The 25,416-nt window shown below is 48.1% G+C and overlaps 2 protein-coding genes across 3 annotated transcripts; one reads left to right on the forward strand and one right to left on the reverse strand.

The window, feature by feature from the left end:
- The first annotated feature begins 37 nt into the window (after positions 1–37).
- CIZ1 (CDKN1A interacting zinc finger protein 1) lies at positions 38–17,124 on the forward strand. Of its 2 annotated transcripts, none has more exons than XM_006892511.1 (16): positions 38–204; positions 437–552; positions 2,273–2,344; positions 4,237–4,466; positions 6,580–6,673; positions 6,881–6,989; positions 7,440–8,074; positions 8,283–8,404; positions 8,656–8,850; positions 9,473–9,597; positions 14,785–14,872; positions 15,326–15,439; positions 15,634–15,777; positions 16,140–16,209; positions 16,417–16,538; positions 16,909–17,124. In XM_006892511.1, the coding sequence occupies exons 1-16, from the start codon at positions 38–40 to the stop codon at positions 17,122–17,124; spliced, it is 2,619 nt and encodes an 872-aa protein (XP_006892573.1). The 2 variants fall into 2 exon arrangements, with proteins under 2 accessions (XP_006892573.1, XP_006892574.1); XM_006892512.1 differs by having other exon boundaries at positions 6,595–6,673.
- Positions 17,125–18,476: 1,352 nt separating this feature from the next.
- LOC102859589 (chromosome unknown open reading frame, human C9orf16) lies at positions 18,477–21,551 on the reverse strand. Its single transcript, XM_006892513.1, has 2 exons — positions 21,408–21,551; positions 18,477–18,649 (listed from the first exon to the last, which is right to left on the reverse strand). Exons 1-2 carry the CDS (start codon positions 21,484–21,486, stop codon positions 18,477–18,479), a joined length of 252 nt encoding a protein of 83 aa, XP_006892575.1. The 5' UTR covers positions 21,487–21,551.
- Between the last annotated feature and the right edge of the window lie 3,865 nt (positions 21,552–25,416).

Genomic DNA, 25,416 nt, shown 5'->3' on the forward strand with positions numbered 1-25,416 from the left:
GGCTTACTCCTTCCTCTCTCTACTACTCCCAGGAGCCATGTACAACCAACAGCAGCAGCAGTTCCAGCAACAGCAACAGCTCCAGCAGTTGCAGCAGCAGCAGCAGTTGCAGCAGCAGCAGTTGCAGCAGCAGCAGTTGCTGCAGCTCCAGCAGCTGCTCCAGCAGTCGCCACCACAGGCCCCCATGCCCATGGCTGTAGGCAGGTGAGCTTACATTGGGAGGGTGTGCCCCACACCACTACCACTTAGATTCCTGTCTTGGACACTGCTCTCTGCAGCCCTTTCTCTCACGGGAATCTCTTGAAGCATGGAGTTATCAGCAACTCCTACCTCCAGTGGAATTCTCCATCTGCCCAAGTGGGGCACAGAGTGGTCAGGAAAGAGAAGCAATCTGGTCTCTGCAGCAACCCTCTGACAAGTGCTTTCCAATCCACAGGGGCCTCCCCCAGCAGCAGCCACAGCAGCAGCTTCTGAATCTGCAAGGCACCAACTCAGCCTCTTTCCTTAACGGCTCTGCGCTACAGAGAGCTTTGCTTTTACAGCAGTTGCAAGGTATGAGTCCAGACCCTACCCTGCTTCATTTTAGTGTAACTCTTCAGCAGACCCCTTACAGTACATCTCATCTGATTCACTCAGAAACCCTAAGATGGAACACCTCTCAGTGCCCACACCGAGGCTGCAGGGGGTGAAGGTCTGTCTGATCATGGAGCAGTGACCTTGGCCATGGTGCTGGCATTGTGAGCAGTACTCAGTTCACTTTTCCCACATTCAGATTAGATAAACTGATGGATAGAAAGAAGTATTTTGAACATATATCCCCACATCTCAAGTTGCTCTGGTGGCTCAATAGTTGTTTATTCAGACGATCACTTTTTTAAACATGTAAAAATTTTGAAAAAATTTAAAAATCTAACCCACTGTCATCAGGTTGATCCTAACTCTAGTAGAACTCCCTGGAGAGTTGTTGTCAAGGCTGTAACTCTTTGTGGAAGCAGAATGTTCCATCTTTTTCCCCTGACGTGGCTGGTGGGCTGAAACTACTCTTAGTAACCATGTACTTAACCACTGCTCCACCAGGCTCCATCTGTAAAGATCACAACTTTGGAAACCCAACAGAGTAGTTCTCCTTTGCCATATAGGGCCGTTCTGTGTCAGAATCAACACAATGACAAAACATTACCACCTCCATACCCCACTGGACAGAGAAGGATGAGACCCAGTGAAGGGAAACTATTCTCTCTGAGCCATAAAATGCCTTTAGTGGGTGACCTACACCAACTCCTGGGTCTTCTGAGCTCTAATGTCTGAGTAGGTATCCCTAGATCCCTCTGTTGGACTTGTACGCCTCGGTTTCTCTACGAAACCAGCCTATAAAAGCAGCTTCTGAGCTCTTCCTTCCTAGATGCACCTGGTTTCTTGGTCCCTAAAGGAGTAATTCAGGGGCTCAGAAACCTAGGGCCAGCATCTTCAGACCCAGCCTCTCCAGCTAACAGCCCAGCTATGCTTCCTCGGTACCCTGACCCTGTCTGGATTAAGCCCTAGGCTACAGCCTTCCACATGTAACCCCTTGACGCTACTGACAACACTAGGAGTTAGACAGATCCATGAGTGGAATGAGAATTAAAGCCCACATCTTACTGCAGAGCTATGTCCTTAGTCCACCAGCCCTCCTGCTTCATGGGAAGGTATGATGGTTTTTTAGTCTTGATCCTGCTGGAGCCATGTGGGTATAGATGGTCATGGGAACTGACCTGCAAATGGCAAGATAAAAAAAATACACACAGAGACCCATACATAATGTTTGTATAGTGATAGCTATAATTCCCCCATACTCTTCAAAGAAGACTGAAAAGATAAAGGCTGAAGAAAAACCCAGACTATCATTTGACAGCTTCATTGATCAATGTCTTGTTACATTTCATCCTACTTTTTCCCAGGCACCAATTTGGAAATTTGTTCATGATGTGGTTAAATTTTTAAGGAGAAGGCTGTATTTTGTTTCTTTTTCCTTGAATATTTTGGCATGATCATTTACCATACAAGTTCATGGTCTCTGAAAAGATGATCTTTAATAGCTATTTAATAGTCCATTGGTGGGATATGTCTTTTTTTTTTTTTAATTTTTTTTTTCTGTTTTAAATAACATTGGAATGAATATCTTTTCCCATGTTTGAGATTATTTTCTTAGAATGGATTCCCAAAAGTAAAATGATGGATGGAGATGGATGTTTTTAAAGCTCTTGTTAAGTACTACCAAATTGCTTTCCCAAAGGACTGGACCAGTTTGCAATGCCACCCGCCACGTATGACAGTGCCAGCCTCACCATGCCCACAGCAACATTGGGTATTATATGTTTTTTTTATATATGTATGTATATTAATTTGGTTGGCAGGAGAAGCTTTATTATGTTTATAATGTTTAAATAGACATTCTTTGAATGCTAGTGCCATTGAATATTTGATATTTGTCGTTAAACATTTATATTTTTGTGACTTGTCCATGTCCTTTGTCCATTTTCTATTAGGATGTTCCATTTATTTGCCTTATTGTTTTTAGGAGCTGCTGTGCTTTTTTCTGTACACATGTGTATATGTATTTTTACTGTTAACTGAGCACTTAGTATATCCTAGTCACATTCATATAGCTCAATGAATTCTCATAAAATGTTGTTTTAGAGATGGCGGAACTGAGGCTGAGAAGGAGAAACTGATTTGCCCATGATCAGAGAGCTTGAAGTATAGAGTGTGAATGAATCTGTACCCAGCTTTCACAGCACAGTGTAAACCATGCCCTTAACTCCTATACTTTGTCTCTCAGCACAGGGAGGCACTTCAGTGCACTAGGACAAAGGTTCCAAGTATTCTTCATTTCTTAAACCTTTCCTGAAATTGGCCCTCCCCTGAGGTGTGGAGCTCAGCTGACTGAAGAGACTGCCCTTGCTTGAGGAGCTCCCAGTGTGGTTGGGTAGTGGATAGTGGGAGGTAGACAGAGAGACTGTGCCATTGGTGAGGCTTATGAGAACATAGAGGGGGCTGGGAGGACTTAGAGGAAGTCTTTGAAAGTCTCTTGAGGAAAAATACCTACAAGAAGGTCCAAAAGATGACTTAGAGTTAGTGGGCTCAGAGAACCCAGGCAAGGGAATAGCATGTATAAGGCTCAGAGGCAGGACTTAAAGCTGGACATGTTTAAAAGATGAATGAGGGCATATGGCTGGAATATAGTGAGGGTATAAGAGAGGGTAGAGCCAGGCCGCTCCTTGGAGGCAAGGATTCTGAGGCTTTGTCTGACAAACTGGGCGTGTTGCAAGGAGGGACTGAACCTTGGAGAGGAACGTCATGCTTGGAAGGGTAGAGGGACAGAGAAAGAGAGGGAGACCATCAATGAGGTGGATTGAAACAGTGACTGGGGTAATAAGGGTAGGTGTGTCAGAGACAGTAAAGTTGGCAAAGGATAGAGCAGGTTTCAGGGCTGTTGTACATAGAGTCGTAAGCAACTTGAAGGCACATAACAACAACAACGTGTGGGAACAATGGCAAGAAAGTAGGGTTTAGGAAGGTTGATCTGGACATCCCTGGTGCAGACTGAGCATCATTCTCTATCACTAGGGAGCTATGGAAGGGTTGAGGTAAAGGAAGGAACGAAGGTATCATGTGGCTTGGGGAAGATTGGTTTGCTACTAGTGGTCTAAGAGGGTTATGGCAAAAATGTAGGGAAGAGATGAAGTGGCTTTGGAAGAGGTGGGATGAGCAGAAGGCTAGAAAGGAAAAGCAGGACTAGGAAGAGGAGGTGCAGGAGATGGAGCTGATAAGATCTGGTGATCACTTAGATGGGAGATGCCAAGGAGAGAGAGGGCTCAAGAGGACCTCTGAGCCTTGGCTGGGACCAGAAGGTGAACTGCAGCCTTTCACAGACACTGGCAAGTTGCTTTCCCACGTTGTGTCTACATATTCTTAGCTGTAGAGATAATAGGACTGGGAGTGTTAAATCACTGTTAAAGTAGAAATCTGGAAAGTCAGTGCCTTACCCTCTATACTGCTCTGTCCTCCCAATTAGAGCAGAAAAATAACCCTATGGCCTCCTCCACCACCCGTGGCCAGACTGAACTTCTTAGGTAGGAATTGGTCTCCTTCAGAGTTGTCTGTTAGGTTCCCATAGTGCTTTGGGGAACTGGTCTCTGACATTCACCTGTACCCCCCAACACAATTATGATCCTTCTTTTCTCTTCTTGCCCACAGGTAACCTCCGTGGCTACAATCTGACAGCCCCGAACCTGGCAGCCCCGAACCTGGCAGCTCCTAGCCTCCCACCCCCTCAGCTAGCCACTCCAAATCTACAGCAGTTCTTCCCCCAGGCTACTCGTCAGTCCCTGCTGGGCCCTCCCCCTGTTGGGGTCCCTATGAATCCCCCCCAGGGCAACTTCTCAGGGCGGGCACCCCATAGACACTCCCGCACTACTAATCGAAAGGTGAGTAGAGGTGTTTGAATCGGGTGGGGGTGGGAGGAGAAGAGACACCTACATGTCAGCTCCCCTCCACTTACCCTGGTCTTTTGGGCAGATCACCCCTCCTTTTTTATGCCTCAGTTTCTTCATCTGTAAAGCAGGTCTGGGCTTATCTAATGTTCCTCAAACTTCAAATATTCTCATACCCTAACATGTCCAAGGAAGCAGGGGTGGCATCCACTTCCTAAACAACATGCCTCTGGAAACTCCATGAACTTTGGTAAATGATGATAGTTATAGAAAGTCTTCAGGCCTTTTGTTCATTGGATCAATATGAGTTGTGATCAACTCGACAACAATCAACAACCAGTACTATTATTTCTTTTATATTTCTTTTTAAATCAACACCGAACAAAATTCCCTGGTAACCACAATAAAAAACAGTCATATTAATTTTAGGAATATATTTTATTTGCTTCAATATATCAAATATATATTATCTTAACATGTAGTCAATATGAAAAAAATTTAATGAAGTATTTTTAGTCTTTTTTTTTTTAAATCTAAGTCTTTGGTATCCAATGTGTATTATATTTACTGTACACTTTCACATTGCAATCTAGACCTGCCAAGGACCCAAAATCCACATGTAGCCTTAAATGAGTTAGCTTCTTTTCAATTACAGTTACTTAAAATGGAAACTTTGAATTACTGCCAGAAATGCAAAAAGCCAGTGTGAGTAATCATATATAAAAATACAAAAATGCATTTGGGACAAAACAATGTTATAAAATGGCATGCTATACACTGTTGCCAGCTGAAGGTTCTAAGCTCTGTTTGCTAAATCTAAGTTGGTGTTTGGGAGCCCTGAGGTGTCAAAGACACCAACAGGAACCTTTCTCTGACATAAGCATAAAGATCCTTATAAGAGACATCACCTTTCTTAAGACACTCACTGAGCCTCCTGGCAGCCCCTCTCACACCCCTTGTTCCTGAGTGCAGTTCTGGGCCTAGAGACAGAACCCTGCTAGCTTCTCTGAGGCATACCCCTCTAATCATGGACCTTGGCCTCAGACCTTCCGACAAGGCCTGTCATAACATGATCTTTTAAGGACCATCAAGTTTCCACCCTTTCTACTTTACATGTGGGAAAACTGAGGCTCAGAGTGGAATTGGGATTGCGCTGGGCCACATAGCGAGAGCCCAGTGCTTAAGTCATGGAGCAGGGTGAGGGCCAAGTACTTTCTGAAGGATTTGTGGTCTGGACTTGGTACACAGGTTACTGTCCTCTGATCAGTGCTAGCCCTTCAGGCTTGGTGAGAGGGAAGGAGGCTGTGGGAGGACTTGTAGAGGGGCTTTCTGGAGAGGTCTGGCCCTGGCCAGAGTCATGTTCATTTAGCAAGCCTCTGCTAGCACTTGCTAGGGGTCCAGGGAATTCAGGAATGGAGCTGACCTCTGGTCTGGCTCTTGTGTTCCTTGGAGATAGGAGTGGGTGGCAAGAGACATGAAATGCACATAATGCTCTAACTACTTTATCAAGTTTATGGAAATCGTCACAAAGAAATCTAAAGTGTTCTGGGGACCTGGGCACCTCGTCTGGTGTCAGGAAGCCTTCCCGTAAAACGAATCTTTGAGGCCTGGGTGAAGACCTAGTAGCAGGAAAAGGCCAGAGCTTTGGACTATAAGATAAAAGGCTAGTGTGGATAGAGTAGAGAGCACTGGGGGAGAGGGGGACAAAAGAAGGCTGGAGTGAAGGGTGGGGCAGAGGCCAGATTGTATGGTTTTAAGTCTGAGAAATGAGAGGTTTTAAAGAAAAATAAGAGACAGTTTTAAGCTCAGAAAAGGAGAGATGTGCAAGTCTGTACTTGAGAAAAATCCCACTGGTTGCTTCATGATGAAGGGGATAGAGAAGGGAGGAGATAATGCTGTGGTCAAGAAGAGGCACTGTGTCCCCTGACCTGTGGCAGCTCAATGGACTATCCTAGACATAACTCCCAGGGTGTTTAGGACCGTCTGGCATCTAGGCAGCTCTGGAGCCAGGCCAGCCAGAGGCCCCCTTCATTCCCTGTGGAATGTGCAAGCTGACATTTGCAAGGGTAGGTGACGGATGTCAGATACGGTTTCTGAAAGGAAGTAGGATTCTTATTCTCAGACAATACCTGTGGAAGACAAGGCAGACCCCCCAGAGGGGTCTGATGAAGCTGAAGAGCCCAGAACCAACACACCAGAAGGTGAGGGAGGGAGGCTGCTGACCCTGAAAAGGGACACAGGTTGGGGCAGGTGGGCACTACTTTGGTGGGTAACAGAAACAGATGTGGGAGGCAAGTGGGCTAACTCCTGGCTCAGGGAAGGGATAGTGGTGGGGGGGTTGTATCCCAGGCTTCATCTCCTGGAACTCAAACCAGCATCCATGGTCACTCATCTGCCCTCCATCCCAGGTCAAGAGTCTCCCCATGACCCAGATGGCATCATTAAGGAGAAACGCACCTCAATGCCAGAGCCAGAGTCCTGTGAAGGGTTGGAACCACCAACCAAGAGGTTGAAAAGGTAACTGAAGCTGAGAACCTGCCCAGAACACAGGAGCCCTGCACCCCTGCAGCAGGCGGGGACAGGACCCCAGTCTCTGCTTTGGACAAAGGTTAGGCCTAATTATCCCCCTTACTGTACCTAGGAGGGTTTCAGGCCATCTCTGGTATCTTCCTTGTATCTGAGCCCCAGCTGGAGGCTGGCTTGGGGTACAAGTGACCGGGTGGAGATTTGTATCTAGGACCTTAGGGCGTGGGTGGAGGACCAGCAGATTTATAGGACTTTGGGTACCTATTCTGGGGGATGGTGATTCTCTCCAATTTATTTCTAGAATATTGGGGATCAGAGAGGTGAAGGCATTTTTCCAGATCCCCAGTTCATTAGCAGTCGAGTGAGTACTGGAATCTTTCCTGGGAGCTCCCATGGGGCTCCAGGAAAACCTGGATGGGTTTTTCTCTTGATCCTTCCCAGCTCACAGGAGCCCACAGGAGAGAAAGGGTCTCAAGGGCATCTTCAGGCAAAGGTTCAGCCACAGGTCCGGATGACAGTACCAAAGCAGACACAGACACCGGAGCTGCTGCTTGAGCCTGCAGAAGTCCGCATGCCACCACGGTTCCAGCCACGGGTTCTGCAGATCCAGGCCCAGGTGCAGCCACAGGCTCAGCCACAGGTGCCACAAGCAGTTGCCCCGGTGCAGCCAAAGCTTCAGAGACAGGCACAAACCCAGACCTACCCAGAGCACTTAGTGCCCCAGCAGAAGCAGGTGCAGCCACAGCCGCAGAAGGAGGCTGAGTCGCCAAAGCAGGTGCAACCCCAGGTGCAGCCACAGGCACCATCACAGCCTCCAAAACAGGCGCGGCAGCAGCTGCTGAAGCAGGCACAGACACAGACATGTCCACAGGTCCAGGCGCAAGCCCAGCCGCTGGAACAGCCTCCAGAACAGACAACAGAAACACCACTTGAGCAGCGTCCCATGCAGCTGCCACCGGCACAGACCCAGGGGCAGCCTCAGACCCAGCCACATGTGTCAGCACCTGAGCAGTCACCGGCTCCAGTTCATACCACGGTACAGGAAATGCTGCCTGACATGGCAGAAGCTAGAGGAGGTAAGTGAGCACTTGAACTCTGGCCCCCTGCAGCCCCAGTGGCAGAGTAGCACTGTGGGGACCCTTTGATTCTCACTGGTACTTTCTGACTCTGGCGACAGCCTGGGACTGGAACCAGGCTTGAAGCCCCTAGCAGTGGGCAGAGAGGGCTGCTCTTGGGTTCAGGTCTCTCTGGACCCAGGGTGGGAGAGGACATCTGTCATTTCAGGCCTGGAAACAGTCTCCCAGGGGCTAGTCGATGCCCTGGTCAGCATGGAAGAAAGCCAAGAGGAATCCCCCAGTGACCTGGATATGGGAGAATGTGAAAAAAGTGCTAGAGAGATGCTCAGGGTGGGTGAGACATTAATGTGGCAGCTGGGGACGAATGTTGGGGCCACAGAATCTGGCACTGGGATGGCTTCTGTCTCCCTAAGCCCACCTTAGAGCTCCCTCATATTTTCTCCATTTGTGAAATGGAACAGCCCTCCCACCTGAGGGATTTAGGGAGAGCAGACTGGATTCAGCAGAGCTTTGTCCAGCATGGGGCTGACCCATCTTAAGTGCCTAGCTGGTGGTAGCTCTGTTCTTGCTCCTGGCTCCAGGTATGGGGTGCTGCAGGCTCCCTGAAGGTCACCATCCAGCAGAGCAATGACAGCCGGGCCTTTAGCACTGTCCCCCTGACTCCTGGGCCTCGACTCAGTGACTGCACATCCATCACCCCTGTGGCCAGCACACCTTCTAGGCAGACTCTCCAGTTCTTCTGCTGTATTTGCAAGGCCAACTGCACTAGCCAGCAGGTACAGCAACCCCGTTGGGTGGGCAGATGGAGGGTGGGATCTTTACGGAATTCCCAGTCTGCCCCTTTGCTGTCTAGTAGCGACAAAAGGCCGTGAGAGCCGACCTCTGGAAGCTGTACGTAGCCTCAGAAAAATGCTCCCTGACCAGCCAATAACATAGATTCTTAGAGTCAGACAGACCTGAACTTGACATTGAAGTCATGAACCCCAGGCTTGGCCCAGAGTGAGCATTCACTTGTACATTAATGATACCATAACACTTCTATTATTACTGCTATTGGTATTGTATTATTACCACTATAAACCAGTAGTGCACTCCAAGCAGAGTTACAGAGACTTGAAGTTAATCAGACTGTTCTTCTTCTTTGAGGGGTTCACACAGTCTTCCCTCCACACAGCTGGCCTCTTCTTAGGAAGAGCAGAAGCTCTCAGTCTAGTGCGTGCTCACTCTGCCTTGATCCCCCTTTCTTCCTTTGGCCCATGCAGGGCAGTGGGGACAGGAACAGTCTCCCAGCAATGGCCAGGAAGCTGGGATAGAGAGGCTGGAATCCTCCTCCTCAGGCCCCACCACTGCCCACTGCCCCAGAGCTGTGCCTCATGCCCGTCCTTCACTCTGCTGCAGGAGTTCCAGGACCACCTGGCAGGGACCCAGCACCAGCAGCGGCTCGGGGAGATCCAGCACACAAACCAAACCTGCCTCCTGTCCCTGCTGCCTACACCTCAGGACGTTCTGGAGGGAGAGGAGGAGTGAGTAGAGGGTCTCAGAGGCTCAGTGCTGGGGAGTGGGCTGTGTCATGGGGTGGGTAAGGCAGAAATCAAAGAGCGGCTCTGGCCCTACCATCTGCAAGATCTACCTTTGGGTTAAGCCGTGCCCTCCTCGGGAGACCGCTTCATGTTATTAATAGTGTGACCTGGGACCTCAATTTTCCTCATCTGTAAGATAGCCTAGAGATGGCTATAGTCCTGGAATTTGTGAAAAGATTGTCTCTTAAGGTCCCAGCCACAAGAACAATGTGACCAACCACATTGGAGGGAAGTGGGCTGTGGCACAGATCCGTGCTCCCTGGCACATATGCTCACCCCACCCGGGGGCACAATAGTGAGAACAAGGTCCTCCTGTTGCCAAGGTTACAACTTCCCTGCCTCTCCTTGATTCACTGTCATGAGAAGGCAGCCAATCAGAAATGCCACCTTTCATATGAGAAGGCCCTCTAGGTAGTCACCAAGGCCTGTAGAAGCTGAGAGGCATCATTATTGAGCGAAGTGGACAGCGTTAGTTCAGGTCACCAGTGACATGGACTCTGACGTGTAAGACAGCTAGCTGCCTCTCAGCTCCATATTCCCAGTATTTCAGAAGGGTCCAGAAATCTAGACTTAGATAAGAAATCTCCAAATTTCAGGATGCTGACAGCTAGTTCAGAAAGAAAGCCACACAAACACTCTGGAAATAAAATCAAATCCATCCCAGACTAATAGAATCAGGAGCAGGGATGGGCTTGAAGATCCCCAAATGGGGGGTAAGGGAAGAGGAGGGGCTTCTGGTAGGCCTTGGAGAAATGCCTCTGCTTACCCACCTCCAATGACAGGGGTCTTTCTCTGCAAGGGCAGTTCGCATCTCTGTTAGCCCACTCTCATGGAGAGATTCCCGATGTGATTTTGCTGTGTGTTCTCAAACCTCAACCTCCCCTTGCCTGCTGACCCAGGAGTTAGACTTTTTGGGGTTTTGTTTATTTTTTTATAGGAGGCTTGGTTATTTCTTGCAATGTTGTTATGTTCCATCAAGTCTGAACTGACTCATAACTGACCCTCCAATGGGTTTTTAGAGGCAGTAAATTGCATGTGAGGAGATTGCTCATATTTTTCCCATGGAGTGCCTGGCAGATTCAAACCGCATGTCTTTAGGTTGGCAGTGCAGCTCTTTACTACTAGGCCACCAGAGTTCCCTGACCTGGGAGTTACACTTAAGTGAAAGAATCAAACATAGAAGAACTTTATCACACAGATATTCTTTACAGGATTAATATAATGATGAAAACAATGTAACTGGAAATTATCTAAAATACCCAAACCTAGAGGATTGGGTAGATCAGTTAAGGCTTTTCACTGGGTGAGAACAAGATATGAAATATATTTGGCTGAATGAATGTTAAGTTAAAACAAGATCCAAATCTGTGAAGTGCAATTAACTATGTTAGAAGAAAAATGAAGGATGTAACCCTTCCAGACTCTTGAGAGGGTTGGCAGTGAGGAAAAAAAATCATCCTTCAAATAGATGTCTTGTCCTTCCATCATGCAACGTAGTCAGAATCTCTGGGCTGATCCCATGTCAGGCTGTGGGGAATGGGGGATGGAGGCCTGGCCTCCCCAGGTACAGAGTCTAATGGGGTTGAAGATGCACCAGTCCTTCCTGATCCATCATGGAAAGTACTATGGCAGTGGCACTTTGGAACCCCAGTCGGGAGCCTGGCTAACTGGGATGAGGCCCATGAACATGGATGAGGTCCATGAATGGGGGCCAGTACAAGACGACTCTTGTGAAGGACGTTGTTAGGTGCCACTGAGATGAGTATGACTCAGTGTGACCCTATGAACACTAGATGTGAACCCTGTTCTGTTCTGTGCCATTCTCATCATCTCTGACACACAAAGCTGCCGTTTCTGTGTCAGTCCTGTGAAGGACAGGTTAGTTAAACTGAAGAAGTAGCTTCGAAGGCCATCAATTTTCAGTTGCATCTCACAGGCATGCACCCAATGCCAGTTTCTCATTATCTGTTAGTGCCCAGTTGTATTAAATTCTTTACAACAAACAGTAAAACACAATATCTCTCCTAAAATGTAGTGTTAGAACCTGTCACCATTCCCAAAGATAAAAATCAGAATCAACACAAAGCTGGTTCTTGTGTAGGTGGACGTCAGGCAAATCTCAACCCTCCAATTTCTTCTCCATTTCAAACACCAGCAATTCCCCCCAGTGGCACTCTCTTCTCTGTTGGGTTTAGTAATTCATTGCAACAGCCACACAGAACTCACAGACCATACTCAGCTGTGTGGTTTATGAGGGAAGTAACAGGCCTACAACTTGAGATCAGGATCAACTTGGAAATGACAGGAACAACTCAGAATCAGGAAGCACGTAGGCCAAGTCTGGAAGTCTCTGAGGCAGAAAGCAGTGCAGGGCACCCTCTGTGGACTGTTGCTCAGCTGCGTGAGCAGGCCGACCCTGCTCTAGGCTGTCCATGCTTCCTTGGCAGTGCACATCCCCTTGCAGCTGTGCACACCCCTCTGCACTTGATTTCCTTGCTGTCAACCTTTCCACTCCGTACTGGCTCAGATGCTTTCTCAGGACTTTGACCCTTATTACAGGTCCTTTAATGAGTTTCTTCTCTCCCTCTCCTCTCTGTGTCTCATCTGTAGAGTTGGCCACTTACATAAGCAAACTCTTTGCCAGTTTCCCTCATAGCAAGACCATAAATAGACCAATCTTGAAAGTCATCCAGTCTTGTTGAATGAATTGTCAAACACTTACTTAACATAGCAAATTGATCAATCCCTCCAGGGTATGTACGACCAGGGCCAGATTAGTTTAAACTGTCAAATTGGTTATGAATGTACCCAGGAATATCAGTCAATGACAAAAGCAACAAATCCTCTGTGATAGAGAACAACCCAGGAAGTCCTCCTCTAAATGACTTCTTCAAGCTGTTTTTCCAGAGAACCAAAAGGCCACATAAAAGAACTCATTTCACTTCACCTCCAATCTCAACCCAGGATTCCTTCCTCTACTTTGACCATCAACATGTAGACATAAGTACAGTCATCCTGTATCCGGCAGATCCTTTGTGGTTTTAAGTAACATAAATCCACCTCGTATTGTTGTTGTTAGGTGCGATCAAGTTGTAGGACTCATAGCAGCCCTGTGAAGCACAGATCTGAACCTTGTCCTGTCCTGTGCCATTCTCACCATCTCTGATATTCTTGACTCCATTGTTAAAGTCACTTGACTTAGTCAATCCATCTCCTTGAGGGGCTTCCTCTCTTTTCCCTGAGTGTTGCAAGCATGAGGTCCTTCTCCAAGGACTGGCCCCTCCTAACAACATGTCCAAAGTATATGAGACAAAACTTTGCCATCTTCGTCTCTAAAGTACACCCAGGTTGTGCTTTCTCCAAGACATGCCTTTGGTTCTCTTGGCAGCCCATGGGACATTCAGTACTCTTCTCCAACACCACAACTCACAGGCTTCAATTCTTCTGTCATCCTTAGTCACTGTCTAGCTTTCAGATGTATAGCAAGTCATTAAAAAGACCATGGCTTGAATCAAGCCATTACAAAGATAGAGGAGAAAGACCAATGGATGTCAGAAGAAACTGAAAATTACACTAGAGCATCAAGAAGCCAAAACAAAGGGAGGAAATGCTGAAGTAAACACCGAACAAAGATTTCAAAGGGCAACTTGAGAAGATAATGAAGTTTTATAATGGAATACAGTGACTACAGAGGAAATGGCGATCATCCACACATACAATAATAAACTATTTCTAGGGAAGGGGCTTCAGGGCTGCTACTGTGGTCAGGTGGCCTTTTCTAACCAATCCAATGTCTAGAGGTGGCATTTTCCAGTTGGCCAGACTTGGGTCATGTGTCTTACTATTGACAGGGTCAATTCCTTGGAGAGGGACATGATGATTGGAAGGATGGAGGGTCATTGAAGGAGAGGAAGACCCTCAACCAGGTGGATTGACAGGGTGACTGCTGCAGAGGGCTCTAGTGTATTACGAAGTGTGAAAATGGCACAGTTTAGGATGGGGTTCATCTACATTGTTCTTAGGGTTGCTATGAGTTGTATTCAACTCAACGGCACCTAACAACAACATGCTTCTCAAATTTATCAGAAACCTTATGTGTAATCACACACTTACAAATCTTACGCATATTTGAACTTGTTTTAGACTTCCTCTTCTATCCCATTGATGACGTCAGAATACACAGCATGCTTCAGTTTTAACGACTGGAGCTATGATTTCAATGACTGATATAGCAAATGCTTCTGACTCTTTTTCTCAAATTTCCCTTGGGTTATTTTTTTTTTCTTCTTTCTTTCTATTTCATTTTATTATAATTTAATATATTGGGGAAAAATAAGTTTGTGAAATTGTGGTGTTTTGTTTTTGTTTTTTGTGAGAAAAATTTATATTTAGAATTAGCCTGTTGGACTCAGTTTAGATGATCCCAAATTTGTTGGTAACATCCAAAGCATCATAATCAGGAGCAAATCGAACAAAGGCCTTCTTCTCTCCATCAGGCCTAATCAAAGTGTTGACCTTGGCCTCATCAATGTCATAGAGCTTCTTTACAGCTTGTTTAATTTGGTGCTTGTCAGCCTTGACATCCACAATGAACACAAGTGTGTTGTTATCTTCTATCTTCTTCATGGCTGACTCAGTGGTCAGGGGAAACTTGATGATGGCATAGTGGTCAAGCTAGTTTCTCCTGGGGGCGCTCTTCTGGGGGTATTTGGGCTGCCTTTGGAATCTCAGCGTCTTAGGCCGCCGGAAGGTGGGTGATGTGCGGATCTTTTTTTTTTTTTTTTGGCTGTGGACACCCTTCAGGACTGCCTTCTTGGCCTTTAATGCCTTTGCTTTGGCTTCAGTTTTGGGAGGGGCAGGCAAGTTAGTGAAGTTTTAAGACAGTGGTAACAACACCTATATCATAACCACCGTCTTCACACCCCTTAGCTATTCTTACCGCAGCCCCCCCCTTGGCTATTCTTGATTAAGTTTTCGTTCAGATGAACTTCAAAACTTTATGTGTTAAATTAAAGGGGGGGAAAAGACTGTTAGAATTTAAAATTGTAGTTGCCTTGCTTGTGATCTGGGAGAGCTGCTCTCTTTAAAAGAGGACAGTGGCACACTGTAATTTCTGATTGCTGTTTCCAGAGAACCTCCACCCCAGCGCTGGTGCAACACCTGCCAGGTCTACTACATGGGTGACCTCATCCAACACCGCAGGACGCAGGACCACAAGGTACAAGGGCCTGTGTGCTATGAAAGCACAGCAACGTGCCCGCCCCAGCTAAGTGGAGATGAGTTGTTGGTCTTTGTGTCTGCACATCATTACTCACTCACTGTGTGGCTCCTGAATAATTCCATCACATTTCTTTGAGCCTTTATTTCCCTTTCTGTCCAGTGGGTGCAAGGCCTGCCACTCGGCTGAGTGATTTGTAGGGGTCCTCTGGACTGCTGCCCTCTCTCCCTGTTCTCTCGCTCTACTACCATCCATGATCATCTCATAAACAGCCACACAGGGAAGGGATGGATGTTTGCCTGCCTTCTAGAACAAGGGCAGAGTGTAGCTTAACTTGTTGATAGATGTGGTGGGCCTGCAGGTAAGAGGTAGGTCTCTGTCCACTGCTTGGCTAACTGTCAAGAGGCTCACAGCTGGAGACACTGTCCACTTTTACTTGCCCTCTTTTTCTAGATCGCCAAACACTCCCTGAGACCATTCTGCACCGTCTGCAGCCGCTACTTCAAGACCCCCCGCAAGTTTGTAGAGCATGTGAAGTCCCAGGGGCACAAGGACAAAGCCAAGGAGGTAACCCTGACTCCATTGAAGGACATGGACCCAGAGAGGCCCAGAGCCTTTGCCAAGGCCACAGAGCCAAAGTTGGAGTTTATCCAAGCTCAAAGGCCTGGAAGGAATGGGATCTTTAGGGGTGATAAGTGGCAAGGTGTGGTTATCTTTGTTGCTCAGAGCTGACCTGGTCCTTCACCTTCTCCCCTGAACAGCTGAAGATGCTTGAGAAGGACACAGCTGGTCAAGATGAGGACCATTTCATCACAGTCGATGCTGTGGGCTGCTTCGAGGGTGATGAAGAGGAGGAAGATGATGATGAAGAAGAGATTGAGGTTGATGAAGAGTTCTGCAAGCAGGTGCTGGGGATAAGGGGTGGAGGGCTGGCTGGAGGCTGGATTCCCTGCCCAGGAAGGACCCCTTTCTGCCCTGAGACAAGGACTGTGCTGGCTCTAATGCATGTTACGATCTATTTATGAGCTATATTTTATATGACTTTATAAATATACATGATGACTACAGGATGGATGGATGCAATTTTCAAGGGCCTTGAAGGTTTGGGAAAGGCCCTCAGGGAGGCAGGATTAGCATGTGCAAAAGCTCAAATGATGCCACCCCACCCTCCCACAAATCAAGGGGGCAAGTGGGTTCCAGGTCCCCCAAATATTTGTGAAAGGTCTGGGGCAAGCCAGATCCAAGGTCCATATTTGCCTGCTTCTAGATGAGGACTAAAGATCTATCCATGGAAGAGTGGAAGGATTCAGAGACTTACAACTCCAACACTGCATACGGTAAGACCCTCTCCTTGACCCTGCCTGCAGGAACTGTGGCTTTCAGCCTCCCCTAGATCCCAGCTGCAGCTATCTAGCTAGGTCACCTATCCCCATGTCTCCATCTCTTCTGTTCCCACCTGGAGTATGGGGAGCCAATAGACCCCTAGAGGATGGGACACCATGGACAACATGGGGGAATGAGCATGTCCATCCTGTGTCACACAGGCGTGGACTTCCTGGTTCCCGTGATGGGTTATGTCTGCCGTATCTGCCACAAGTTCTACCACAGCAACTCGGGGGCACAGACCTCCCACTGCAAGTCCTTGACCCACTTTGAGAACCTGCAGGTGAGCTGAGTATCCTTGCCCTGCCCTGTCCTTCAGACTCTGTCTAAATTGATGGACCCAGCGAGTGACCACCTCCCTCCTGATGGATACGGCCAGTGGCCATCTCCCTCTTATGTTTGGGCACCCTGTAGCAGAGAGGCCCCACACATGAAGGGCTCAGAGCCAGGGAGGAGCTGGTATCTGTTATTGTTCTGGGGATACTGAGAGTCAGGCTGTTAGCTCTAGAAGCCAGTTTTTAGAAAGGGTGAGTACATCACACAGGGTCACACTGCACATCTCTGATGTCTTGGCTGGAGCTGGAGGTGCAGCTGCTGGCAGGAGCACCTCAAGGGAGAAAGCTTTAACCTCATTTCTACCCTCTTGTATCCAGAAATACAAGAAGGCCAAGAACCCCAGCCCCACCACCCGGCCGGTGAGCCGCCGGTGTGCCATCAATGCCCGCAATGCCTTGAGTGCACTGTTTACCTCTGGAGGCCGCACACCCATCCAGCCCACCATCCACAACCCAACCAAAACCTCAAGCAAGGTGACAGCCCAGCCATCACGGCACCCACCACCCCGGCGCTCTACCCGCCTCAGATCCTGATCGAAGGAGTCCCTGTGCCCAGCCTGTCAAGGTCCAGGTCTGCTGATGCATTCTAGAAGTCTGCTTGGAAAACTTACATGGTTGGTTTTTCACTTCAAATCCAATAAAAGTTGCTTGGCTATCCAGTCCCCACCAGCACTCTGGGTGCAAGTGGAAAGGCAGGCCCAGCCAACTTCCCAGTGGCGAGCTTCCCCAAGCAGTGTGGTGGCAGAACCCGAGGACCAAGGGCTCCAGGATCATAAAGCACGTCACTTCTCCAAGCCTTAGTTTCCCTTTGAATAATTTATCAGGGGTAAGAAAATGCTTTCAAGAAAGATCTCATTTCATCTTGGCAGTGACCATAGAAGGCCTTGGCAGAGGAAGAAAATGAGCACTACCTAGGTCAAGTGACTAGCCCAAGGCCATGTAACCACTAAATATGCAAGATTCCACCTCAGAGCTTGAGCCCTGGGTCTCTGTGCCTCCTCTCTCCAGTTGGACTCTGGAAATGGTATGCAGGGGTCACTTCTCAGACTCATTGTAGCTCTGAATTCTTGTATCACCAGCTGAATGGGAGGTTTTTCATCAGGCAGCCCTGCAATGAATCATTAGCAAATGGGGCCCAGACTGCTCTTTAGTTTTGCTGTTTCTCCATTTAGAAAGACCTTTAGAGATAAACAATCAGGCCAACTCTGTTATTATACTGCTGGGGAGACAGACGCTAAGAGGGCCATGCCTAAGGCCAAAGAGCTTGTCTGTGGTCAATGTGGGCTTGAGCTGTCTTGGTGAGAGGCCCTACTGCCCAGAAAGGTTGATTGCATAACAGAGGGCTGGCTACACAATACATCCGATGTTGTGGGCCAAGACTGGGGGAATAGGTGCTGGCCAGTGTTCATCAGATGAGAGGAAATCCTTAGTTCATCCACACTCGCTATGACCAGAATATAAAGTGCCCAAGAACCCAAGCCTTACCATCTGGCCCATGACTTTAATGCATGATCTACACCTATAAAACCTTGACTCCCCTATTCACCTCTGGGGTCCTCATCTAAGATACAGAGGAGAGAGGTACAGTAGTGTTAGACCCGTTTAATGTGGACACTCAAGGCCTGGGGAGAGTGGGAAGTGCTCAGGCAGGCAGGCAGGCAGTGTGAGCGAGCTGCAAGCCCATAGCTTGGCTCCAGGAGGGAACACCAGGTAGAGGGGATTGGTTCAGACAGGCCAAGGAGAGCACCAAGAGGGTCGCTTAGTGCAAGCCCACCAGGAGACCCAAAGGCCAGCCCTTAAGAAGTTACCCAAGCCAGGTGGTGAGTGTCCAGGCCAGAGCCTGGCCCGGGAGGCAGGGTCAGGGCCTGGTTGGGCTCTGACAGAGCCTAGTGGGTGGCATCGCTGGAGGCCTCCCCAAGCTGCTGCTGGAACTCGAGGCGTGTTTGCCGGTTGGACTCAAGCAGCTCCTGGAGACGGGCGTGGAGGTGGTCGTTCTTTTCCTCCAGGTGGTCCAAACAAGAGTTGATTTGGTCCAACATAGAGTTGATGGCAGCATATTCTGGGAGGAAGGGGAAGACACAGCCCAGGTCTCATGCCTCCCTAGGACTCACAGATACCACCCCTCCCCAGAAACTCTTCCCCAGACTTGATGCCTTCGCTTGGGGGCTGAGAGGCAGCATCAGAAGGGCCTTTATCAAGTCCCTACTGCTTCCTGAGTCTCAGTCTTACCATATGGAAATTAGGTAAGATACCAAAAGGGGCAACTGTACCACACTTTCCCAGGGTTAGGATGATCAGCAAGAGTGTGTATTACCTGGGAAGACCTGCCGGCTGGCAAGTCTCTATATTTTCCTTAGCAGCTGCTTAGAAAATCCAGAGCCCATGTTGTAGAGTCAGGCATTCAAGGCCTCTTTTCCCAGGTCCTGCCTTACCTCCTCTGCTCTCAAAGCTGCCTTCTCCAGCCCCTCAGTGGTTCCCTCTACCCTCAGGCTAAAGCCCAAAGTACCCTTCAGTCTCTCCAGGCCCAGCAACTGGACCCTGTCCCTGCTCTAGCACTGTCTCTCAAGCCCATTCTTTCCTGCCTCTGCCTACCTCAGGCCCTTTGAACACAGCATTGTCTCTGCCTGGAACACTGCATCTTCCTTCCTCCTCTCCTGGATGGGTCCTACTTATCCTATAGGTCTCAGCTTGGATGGTACAGAGGGAGCCCTCCTGATGCCCCAGGCTGGATCAGGCCTTGGTTGCTTCTCCCACTGCTCTCCCCACCTGCACAGCCCTCATCTCAGGATTTACTGCTGTGTTTGTTTCTATGCAGACTTAGTCCTGGTCACTAGTGCTTTCCTTGTGCTTGTCACTGCCACATTTTGTTGAATGAATGAAGCTTCTGGTTTCTAGCTTCTCTGTCTCTGCCATTTGAAATGCCTCAATCACAACTTTTCAAGGACCAGCTCAAAACTCCTCCACCCCCAAGAAGTCTTCCCTGGCCTCCTTCCTTCGTGGCCACTCCTGACCTGTTCTTTCAGCTACACAATGTCCCTTGATCCCAAGGTCTGGGCTTATGCCCATTGCAGAACTCAGTTCTGAGCCAGCTCGTGACTCAGGCCCCCTCTGGTTCAGACACACTCAGCTGCTAACTCAAGACCAAAGGGGAAGTAGCTGACAGTGACAGAAAAAGGCCAGGGTCAACAAAGTGTGAGTGGGACGTGGGTGCGAATATGTCTGCATTCAGAGGAAGGGTACCCATCACCACCCTGTGAATGGCATGCCCCACAGAGGAGACTCCTGACAAGCCTTAGTGAATGTTAAAGAGTCCAACTCCCTAGTGATACAGATGGGGAGGCTGAGAGCCATAAAGGAAGGGGCCTGCCCAGGGTCTTCCAGTGGGTCAGTGGTAGGTACAGGACTCAGACTTGGGGGTTTGATTTTCAGCTGTACTATGTCCCAGCCAGTTACTGTATCTCTGGAAAAGGAGGCCAAGACTAGGTAGTTAAAGGACTGGAATAAATCAAGAGTTCAGAGAGGGTCTGGCAAGTACTTGATAGATGGCCATTACTATTACTACTTTGTGACCTATGTCATGGGACGCAAGCCAGGAGGAAGGGATGGGGAGGTAGATATTCTTACACCACTCCTGGGCCAGGCTTTATCTGTGTCAAGGGCATTTTCTAGTTGTAAGCCTTCATCTTCTGCTTGGGACATCTTCTCCACTTTCTAAGCCAACATCACTCAGTGTGACCTCCCTGAGAGGCCCTTCTAGCTGTCCCACCATGGTTGCTGCACTGCCTGGCTAAGAGCCAGAGCCTCCTGTCGTGGTGATTACACATATCTGGTTATTGGTCACCAGCATTTCCCAAGACAAACCTAAAGGCCGGCACCACTCAGCTCCCCTTTGGGGAGTCATTTACCTCTTTACTAAAAGCAGGCTGCAGGTGATGAAAATGTTCTAAAATTGACTGTAGTGATGCCCTCACAGCTCTGACTACTAAGAAGTACCGAACTGTTTATTTAAATTGGTAGATTGTATGGTATATGAATCTCAATAAAGCTGTCAAAAAACACCTCATACTTAACTCACATTTGCTATTTCTTCTAAGTAAACTAGTCTTTATTACATTAATAGTACTAACGATAACCACTTAATGAACAGTTTACTTAGAAACCAGCTAAGTATTTACCATACCTTTTCTCATATGACCCTGATACATCTCAATGGGGGAGACCTTAATCATTATTCCTAATTTATGGATGGGAAAATTGAGGTACTAGAAGGTGGAATGGGAGCCACTGGTTCTCTCCACACCTTGCCCTTCACTCTACAGTTCTTTACATTCAACAGGCTGCTCTGTAAACCCATCATATTTGGTTGGCAAGGCTTGATAACCAGCAAAACTAGGTAGGGGTCTGGGGATGCTGACTCAGCAGACTGACTCGCCCACCGGTTTCACCTCCTCCAAATCTAAGCAAACCCAAACTCAGCCCTGCGCCATCTCCCCAGGTGCCTCGGTCTCCCTAGGGCCTAAAGGAAGTGGCTAGAGCAAATCTCAACTGGCTAAGTGTTCCTGGAACTGCCTCAGTTTCCCCACCTGTAAAACGAGGTAAGATGCCTACACTTGTCCAGCGCTGCAGTTTCCAGGGATCGCTCTCAGACGCCCATCCTGCACTCCCGAGGAGGTATTTACAACTCGAGATTTACCCAAGGGAGGGGAAGAAGACGGCTCTCCGTTCCTTCCAAGCCCCAAAGCCAGTCCTAATCCTCATCCCTTCCCAGGAAGGCACCCATGCAAAGGCAAAGGTGGTTTCCTCCGCCCCTTTGTCACCTGCTTCTCCAAAGCTGTCTTCCTCGCCTTCTGCACTCGCCTCCATCGGCATGCTCAGGTCCCCGTTGGGGCCCGACATTGCGGGCTCGGGCGCAGCAAGTGCCGCACGAAGATGGAACACAGGGACCGTCACGGCAAAAGCCGCACCGGGCGGAGCGCAGCAGCAGTGGACTGAACGTTCAGCCGGAAGAGTGGAACGTGGGGGCGGGACACGGCCTAAAGACCCGAGTCCCGCCCCCACTGCCGGCACTCCACCCATCCAGCTTCGCCCCTCCCCCCTCAGCTAGCCCCGCCCCACGGCAAAGCCATGGTCACGCCCCTCCGCGTCAGACCACGCCCATTAGTGGTCCCGCCCGCCGCGCCGTCATAACTCCGCCCACTCTCCTTGCCTCCGAGATCTGCGCTCTGGCTCTGCCCCTCTGACAGACCACGCCCAGCCCTGGCCCCACCCCACCCTGCCGCACAGTTATAGCTCCACCCACGTCCCAGTCTCTGATAAACAGAGCCCCGCTTCTCCCCTGGGTTCCCTCCAAGACGCATTAGACTAAGTGGACTGGCATTCAGACAAGGCGAATGGGCCTGTCAGAGAGAGGAGAGCAGCCTGAGCTTCATCTATTCCTTCCTAATCCAAACCATGATCTTTACAATTACTTGCTATGCAGCAGAGACCTGGACAATGACTAAGGATGATTGAAGAATGAAATTGGCTCAAGATAGCGCAAGATTCAGAGCTGTTGTACATGGTGTGCACATGCCGTCGAGTTGCCTGTGACTCATAGCGACCCTATGTACAACAGCTCTGAAGCCTGCCCTGTCCTGAGCCAGTCTCACTGACTCTGACACATCTACCCCCATTGCCCTAGTTACTGTATCAATCCATCTCATCTGGGATCTTCCTCTCCTGTGCTGTCCCTCCACCTTTCCAAGCATGATGTCCTTCTCCAAGGACCAGTCCCTCCTGGCCACGTGCCCAAAGTAAGTGAGATAGAGCTTCAAAATCCTAGCCTCCAAGGAGAAACTTGGTTTCACCCTTTCCCAAATCAGACTTAACTGTGTTCTTGGCGGTCCATGGTATGTTCAAGACTTCTCCAGCACTGCAACTAACTCTAAGGCATCAATTCTTCTGTCATGCTTGGTCATTATCCAGCTCTCTGATGCATAGTAAGTAATTGTGAAGACCAGGTGCACTTTAGTCTCTAGACTCTATACTGTTATACATAGGGTTGCTATGAGTCTCAAGCAACTTCAATGGCACACAACAACAGCTGGAAAAAGGGAGCCCTGGTCGCCTAATGGAAAGAGGCTGTGCTGAACCCAGCTGCTCTATGGGAGAAATATGGGCAATCTCCTCCTCTGCAATTAAAACTGCCTCTGAAAACCCACCAGAGGGCCATCAGTTCTGACTTGATGATACACAACAACAATAATTTTTAAAAAGTGAAGCCAGAGTGCTCCTTGGAGGCAAAGATGGTGAAACTTTGTTTTTCACACATTGGACATGGAGCTAGGCTATTTCTTGCAAAGGGACATCATGCTTGGAAAGATGGAGAATTATTGAAGGAGAGGAAGACCTCCAACAAGGTGGATTAACAGGGTGACTTCAACAATGGGTTCTAGTGTATCAGAGATGATTAAATTGGCACAGGATAGGGCAAGATTCATGTTGGCTATTCATAAGGTCATTATGAGTCATACTTGACTTGATGGCACTGAACAATAACAACAACTATTAGAGATCTCTAAGTTGGCAAGCCTTTGCTGTGGGTGAAATCTGAAATCTGAGACATATTTCCAAGGCACCTAAAGCTTCAGAGAAATCTCTTCTTCAGCTTCCATGAAAGTCAAGGAGGGGCCACCTCTTCCTCCCACCTCCAGCCCCACTGCCTGTCCTGGGCCTGCCAGCAATTAGCTTTTCTTTTCAGTCGTATTTGGGCAAATCTATCACAAGTGGCCAGATACTGTGATTGAGAATTCAGTTGGCATCCCAGTCCTGGACAAGGAATTGTACCAGAGTTAGTTCCAGAAACAGCTTCATGGTTGGGCTTAGGGATGAGACTTCTTCTAAGCTTCTGCTCTTTCCAAACCCCAACCAGGACTGTGTCTTGCATTCACAATAGAGAAAATAGTTTGCTGACTTTATAAACAAGTCAGCAAATCTAAAGACTGGAAAAAACTTTGGGAGGAAGCTCTGGTGGCCCAGTGGCAGGAAGCTGCACTGCAATCCTGAAGGCACACAATTCAATTCCACCAGCTGCTTCGTGGCAGAAGAATGGACAATCTCCTCCCTTTCGATTAACTACTTCTGAAAACCCACTGAAGGGTCAGCTATGAGTCAGTTCTGACTGTACAGTAAACAACAACAATATATGATAATGGTTTAATATCCAAAATATGTGGAGAATTCCTACAACCTAACAGGGTCTCTGGTGGTGCAAAAAGTTAGTGTGACTGTACCTATCAGCACCAAAGAAAGGCCTGGAGGTACTCGCCTATAAAGATTACAGCCAAAACCCGTATGAAGCGCAGTTCCATCCTGTAACACATGGGGACACAACCATAAGAATTTGGACAGCAACGAGCAGTAGGTACAACCTACCCAGACACCTCATCCACTGCTGGTGAGAATGCAAATTATGCAGCTGCTGTGGAAAATAGTTTGGCAAATCCAAAGGTAGGCAGTTCAAATCCTCCAGCTGCTCTGTGGCAGAAAGATGGTCGGTCTCCTCTCAAGCGATTTACTGCCTTTGAAAACCCTCTGGAGGTCAGCTATGAACTCGACAATATGTGACAGCAAGAACAACAAAATCACCACAGACTCCTACTGTCACCGACTGGTCAGTCATAGTGATCCTCCATTGAGTTTCTGAGCTCTTTGTCCCTCAGAGTGGCTGGTTGAAATAAACTACCAGCCTTTCAGCTAACAGCCCTACACATTACCCACTGTGTTGCCAAGGTTCCTAGAAATATGATTGCTGTTTTGTTAGTACTGCTGAGTTAACTCCAACTCATGAGCAACAGATCTGAACCTTGTCCCGTTCTGTACCATCTTCCTCATCTCTGATATGCACGAGCCCATTGTTACAGCCATGTCAATCCACCTCCTTGAGGGTCTTCCTCTCTGACTCTCTACTTTTCTTTCCCAGCATAAGGTCTCTTTCCAAGGACTGGCCCCTCCTGACAATGTGTCTAGCATATATGAGAGGAAGTTTCACTGACCCTGCTTCTAAGGTGCATCTAGGTTGCCCTTTCTCCAAGGACAAACTTCTTTTTTTCCTTTTCCTTTTGGCAGTCCATGGGATAGTCAGCATTGTTTTTCAACACTACAATTCAAAGGCATCATTTCTTCTTCTGTCTTCCATATTCTCTGTCCAACTTTCAAAAGTACAGGAAGCAACTGAAAATACCATGGCTTGGATCAGACACACCTCAGTCTTTAAATTGGTATTATTCTTCCTCTTTAACACTTTGGAGAGGTCCTTGACAGCAGATTTTTCTAATGCAACATATGTCTTGACTTCTTGACTGCTGTTACCATGGATGTTCATTGTGTGTCCAAGTAAAATGAAATAATTGACAACTTCAACCTTTTATCTATCATGGTACTGCCTACTGAACCAGTAATGAGACTCTTTGTTGAGAATTACTATGTTGCTGCTAGGTGCTATTTAATCAAATATGATGCACAGTGAGTGACCTTATGAACAAATAATTTTAATCCTGCCATATCCTGTGCCACTCTCACAATCTCCAACATATTTGAGCCTAATCGTGCAGTCACTGTGTCAATCCATTTGGTTGAGGGTCTTCCTCTCTTTTGTCAACCTTCCACCTTTCCAAGAATGATGTTCCTCTCCAAGGACTAGTCTCTCCCACTAACATGCCCAAAGTATGTGAGATGAAACTTTGTCACCTTTGCCTCCAAGGAGTCCTCTGGTTGCACCTTCTCTAAGACATATCTGTTTGTTTTTTGGCAGTCCATTGGAGATTCTGTATTCTTCTCCAACACCAC

Source organism: Elephantulus edwardii, unplaced genomic scaffold (genome assembly GCF_000299155.1).
Source record: "Elephantulus edwardii isolate Elephantulus edwardi_28Jun2011 unplaced genomic scaffold, EleEdw1.0 scaffold00116, whole genome shotgun sequence".
In the NCBI taxonomy this organism is placed as follows: Eukaryota; Metazoa; Chordata; class Mammalia; order Macroscelidea; family Macroscelididae; genus Elephantulus; species Elephantulus edwardii.

Coding starts and splice junctions, on each gene's coding strand:
- CIZ1 (XM_006892511.1), top strand. CDS start 38: ATGTACAACCAACAGCAGCAGCAGTTCCAGCAACAGCAACAGCTCCAG. Junction 553..2,272: donor GCTTTTACAGCAGTTGCAAG/GTATGAGTCCAG, acceptor GCTTTCCCAAAG/GACTGGACCAGTTTGCAATG. Junction 4,467..6,579: donor CCCGCACTACTAATCGAAAG/GTGAGTAGAGGT, acceptor GAAAGGAAGTAG/GATTCTTATTCTCAGACAAT.
- LOC102859589 (XM_006892513.1), bottom strand. CDS start 21,486: ATGTCGGGCCCCAACGGGGACCTGAGCATGCCGATGGAGGCGAGTGCA. Junction 18,650..21,407: donor AGACAGCTTTGGAGAAGCAG/GTGACAAAGGGG, acceptor CCTTCCTCCCAG/AATATGCTGCCATCAACTCT.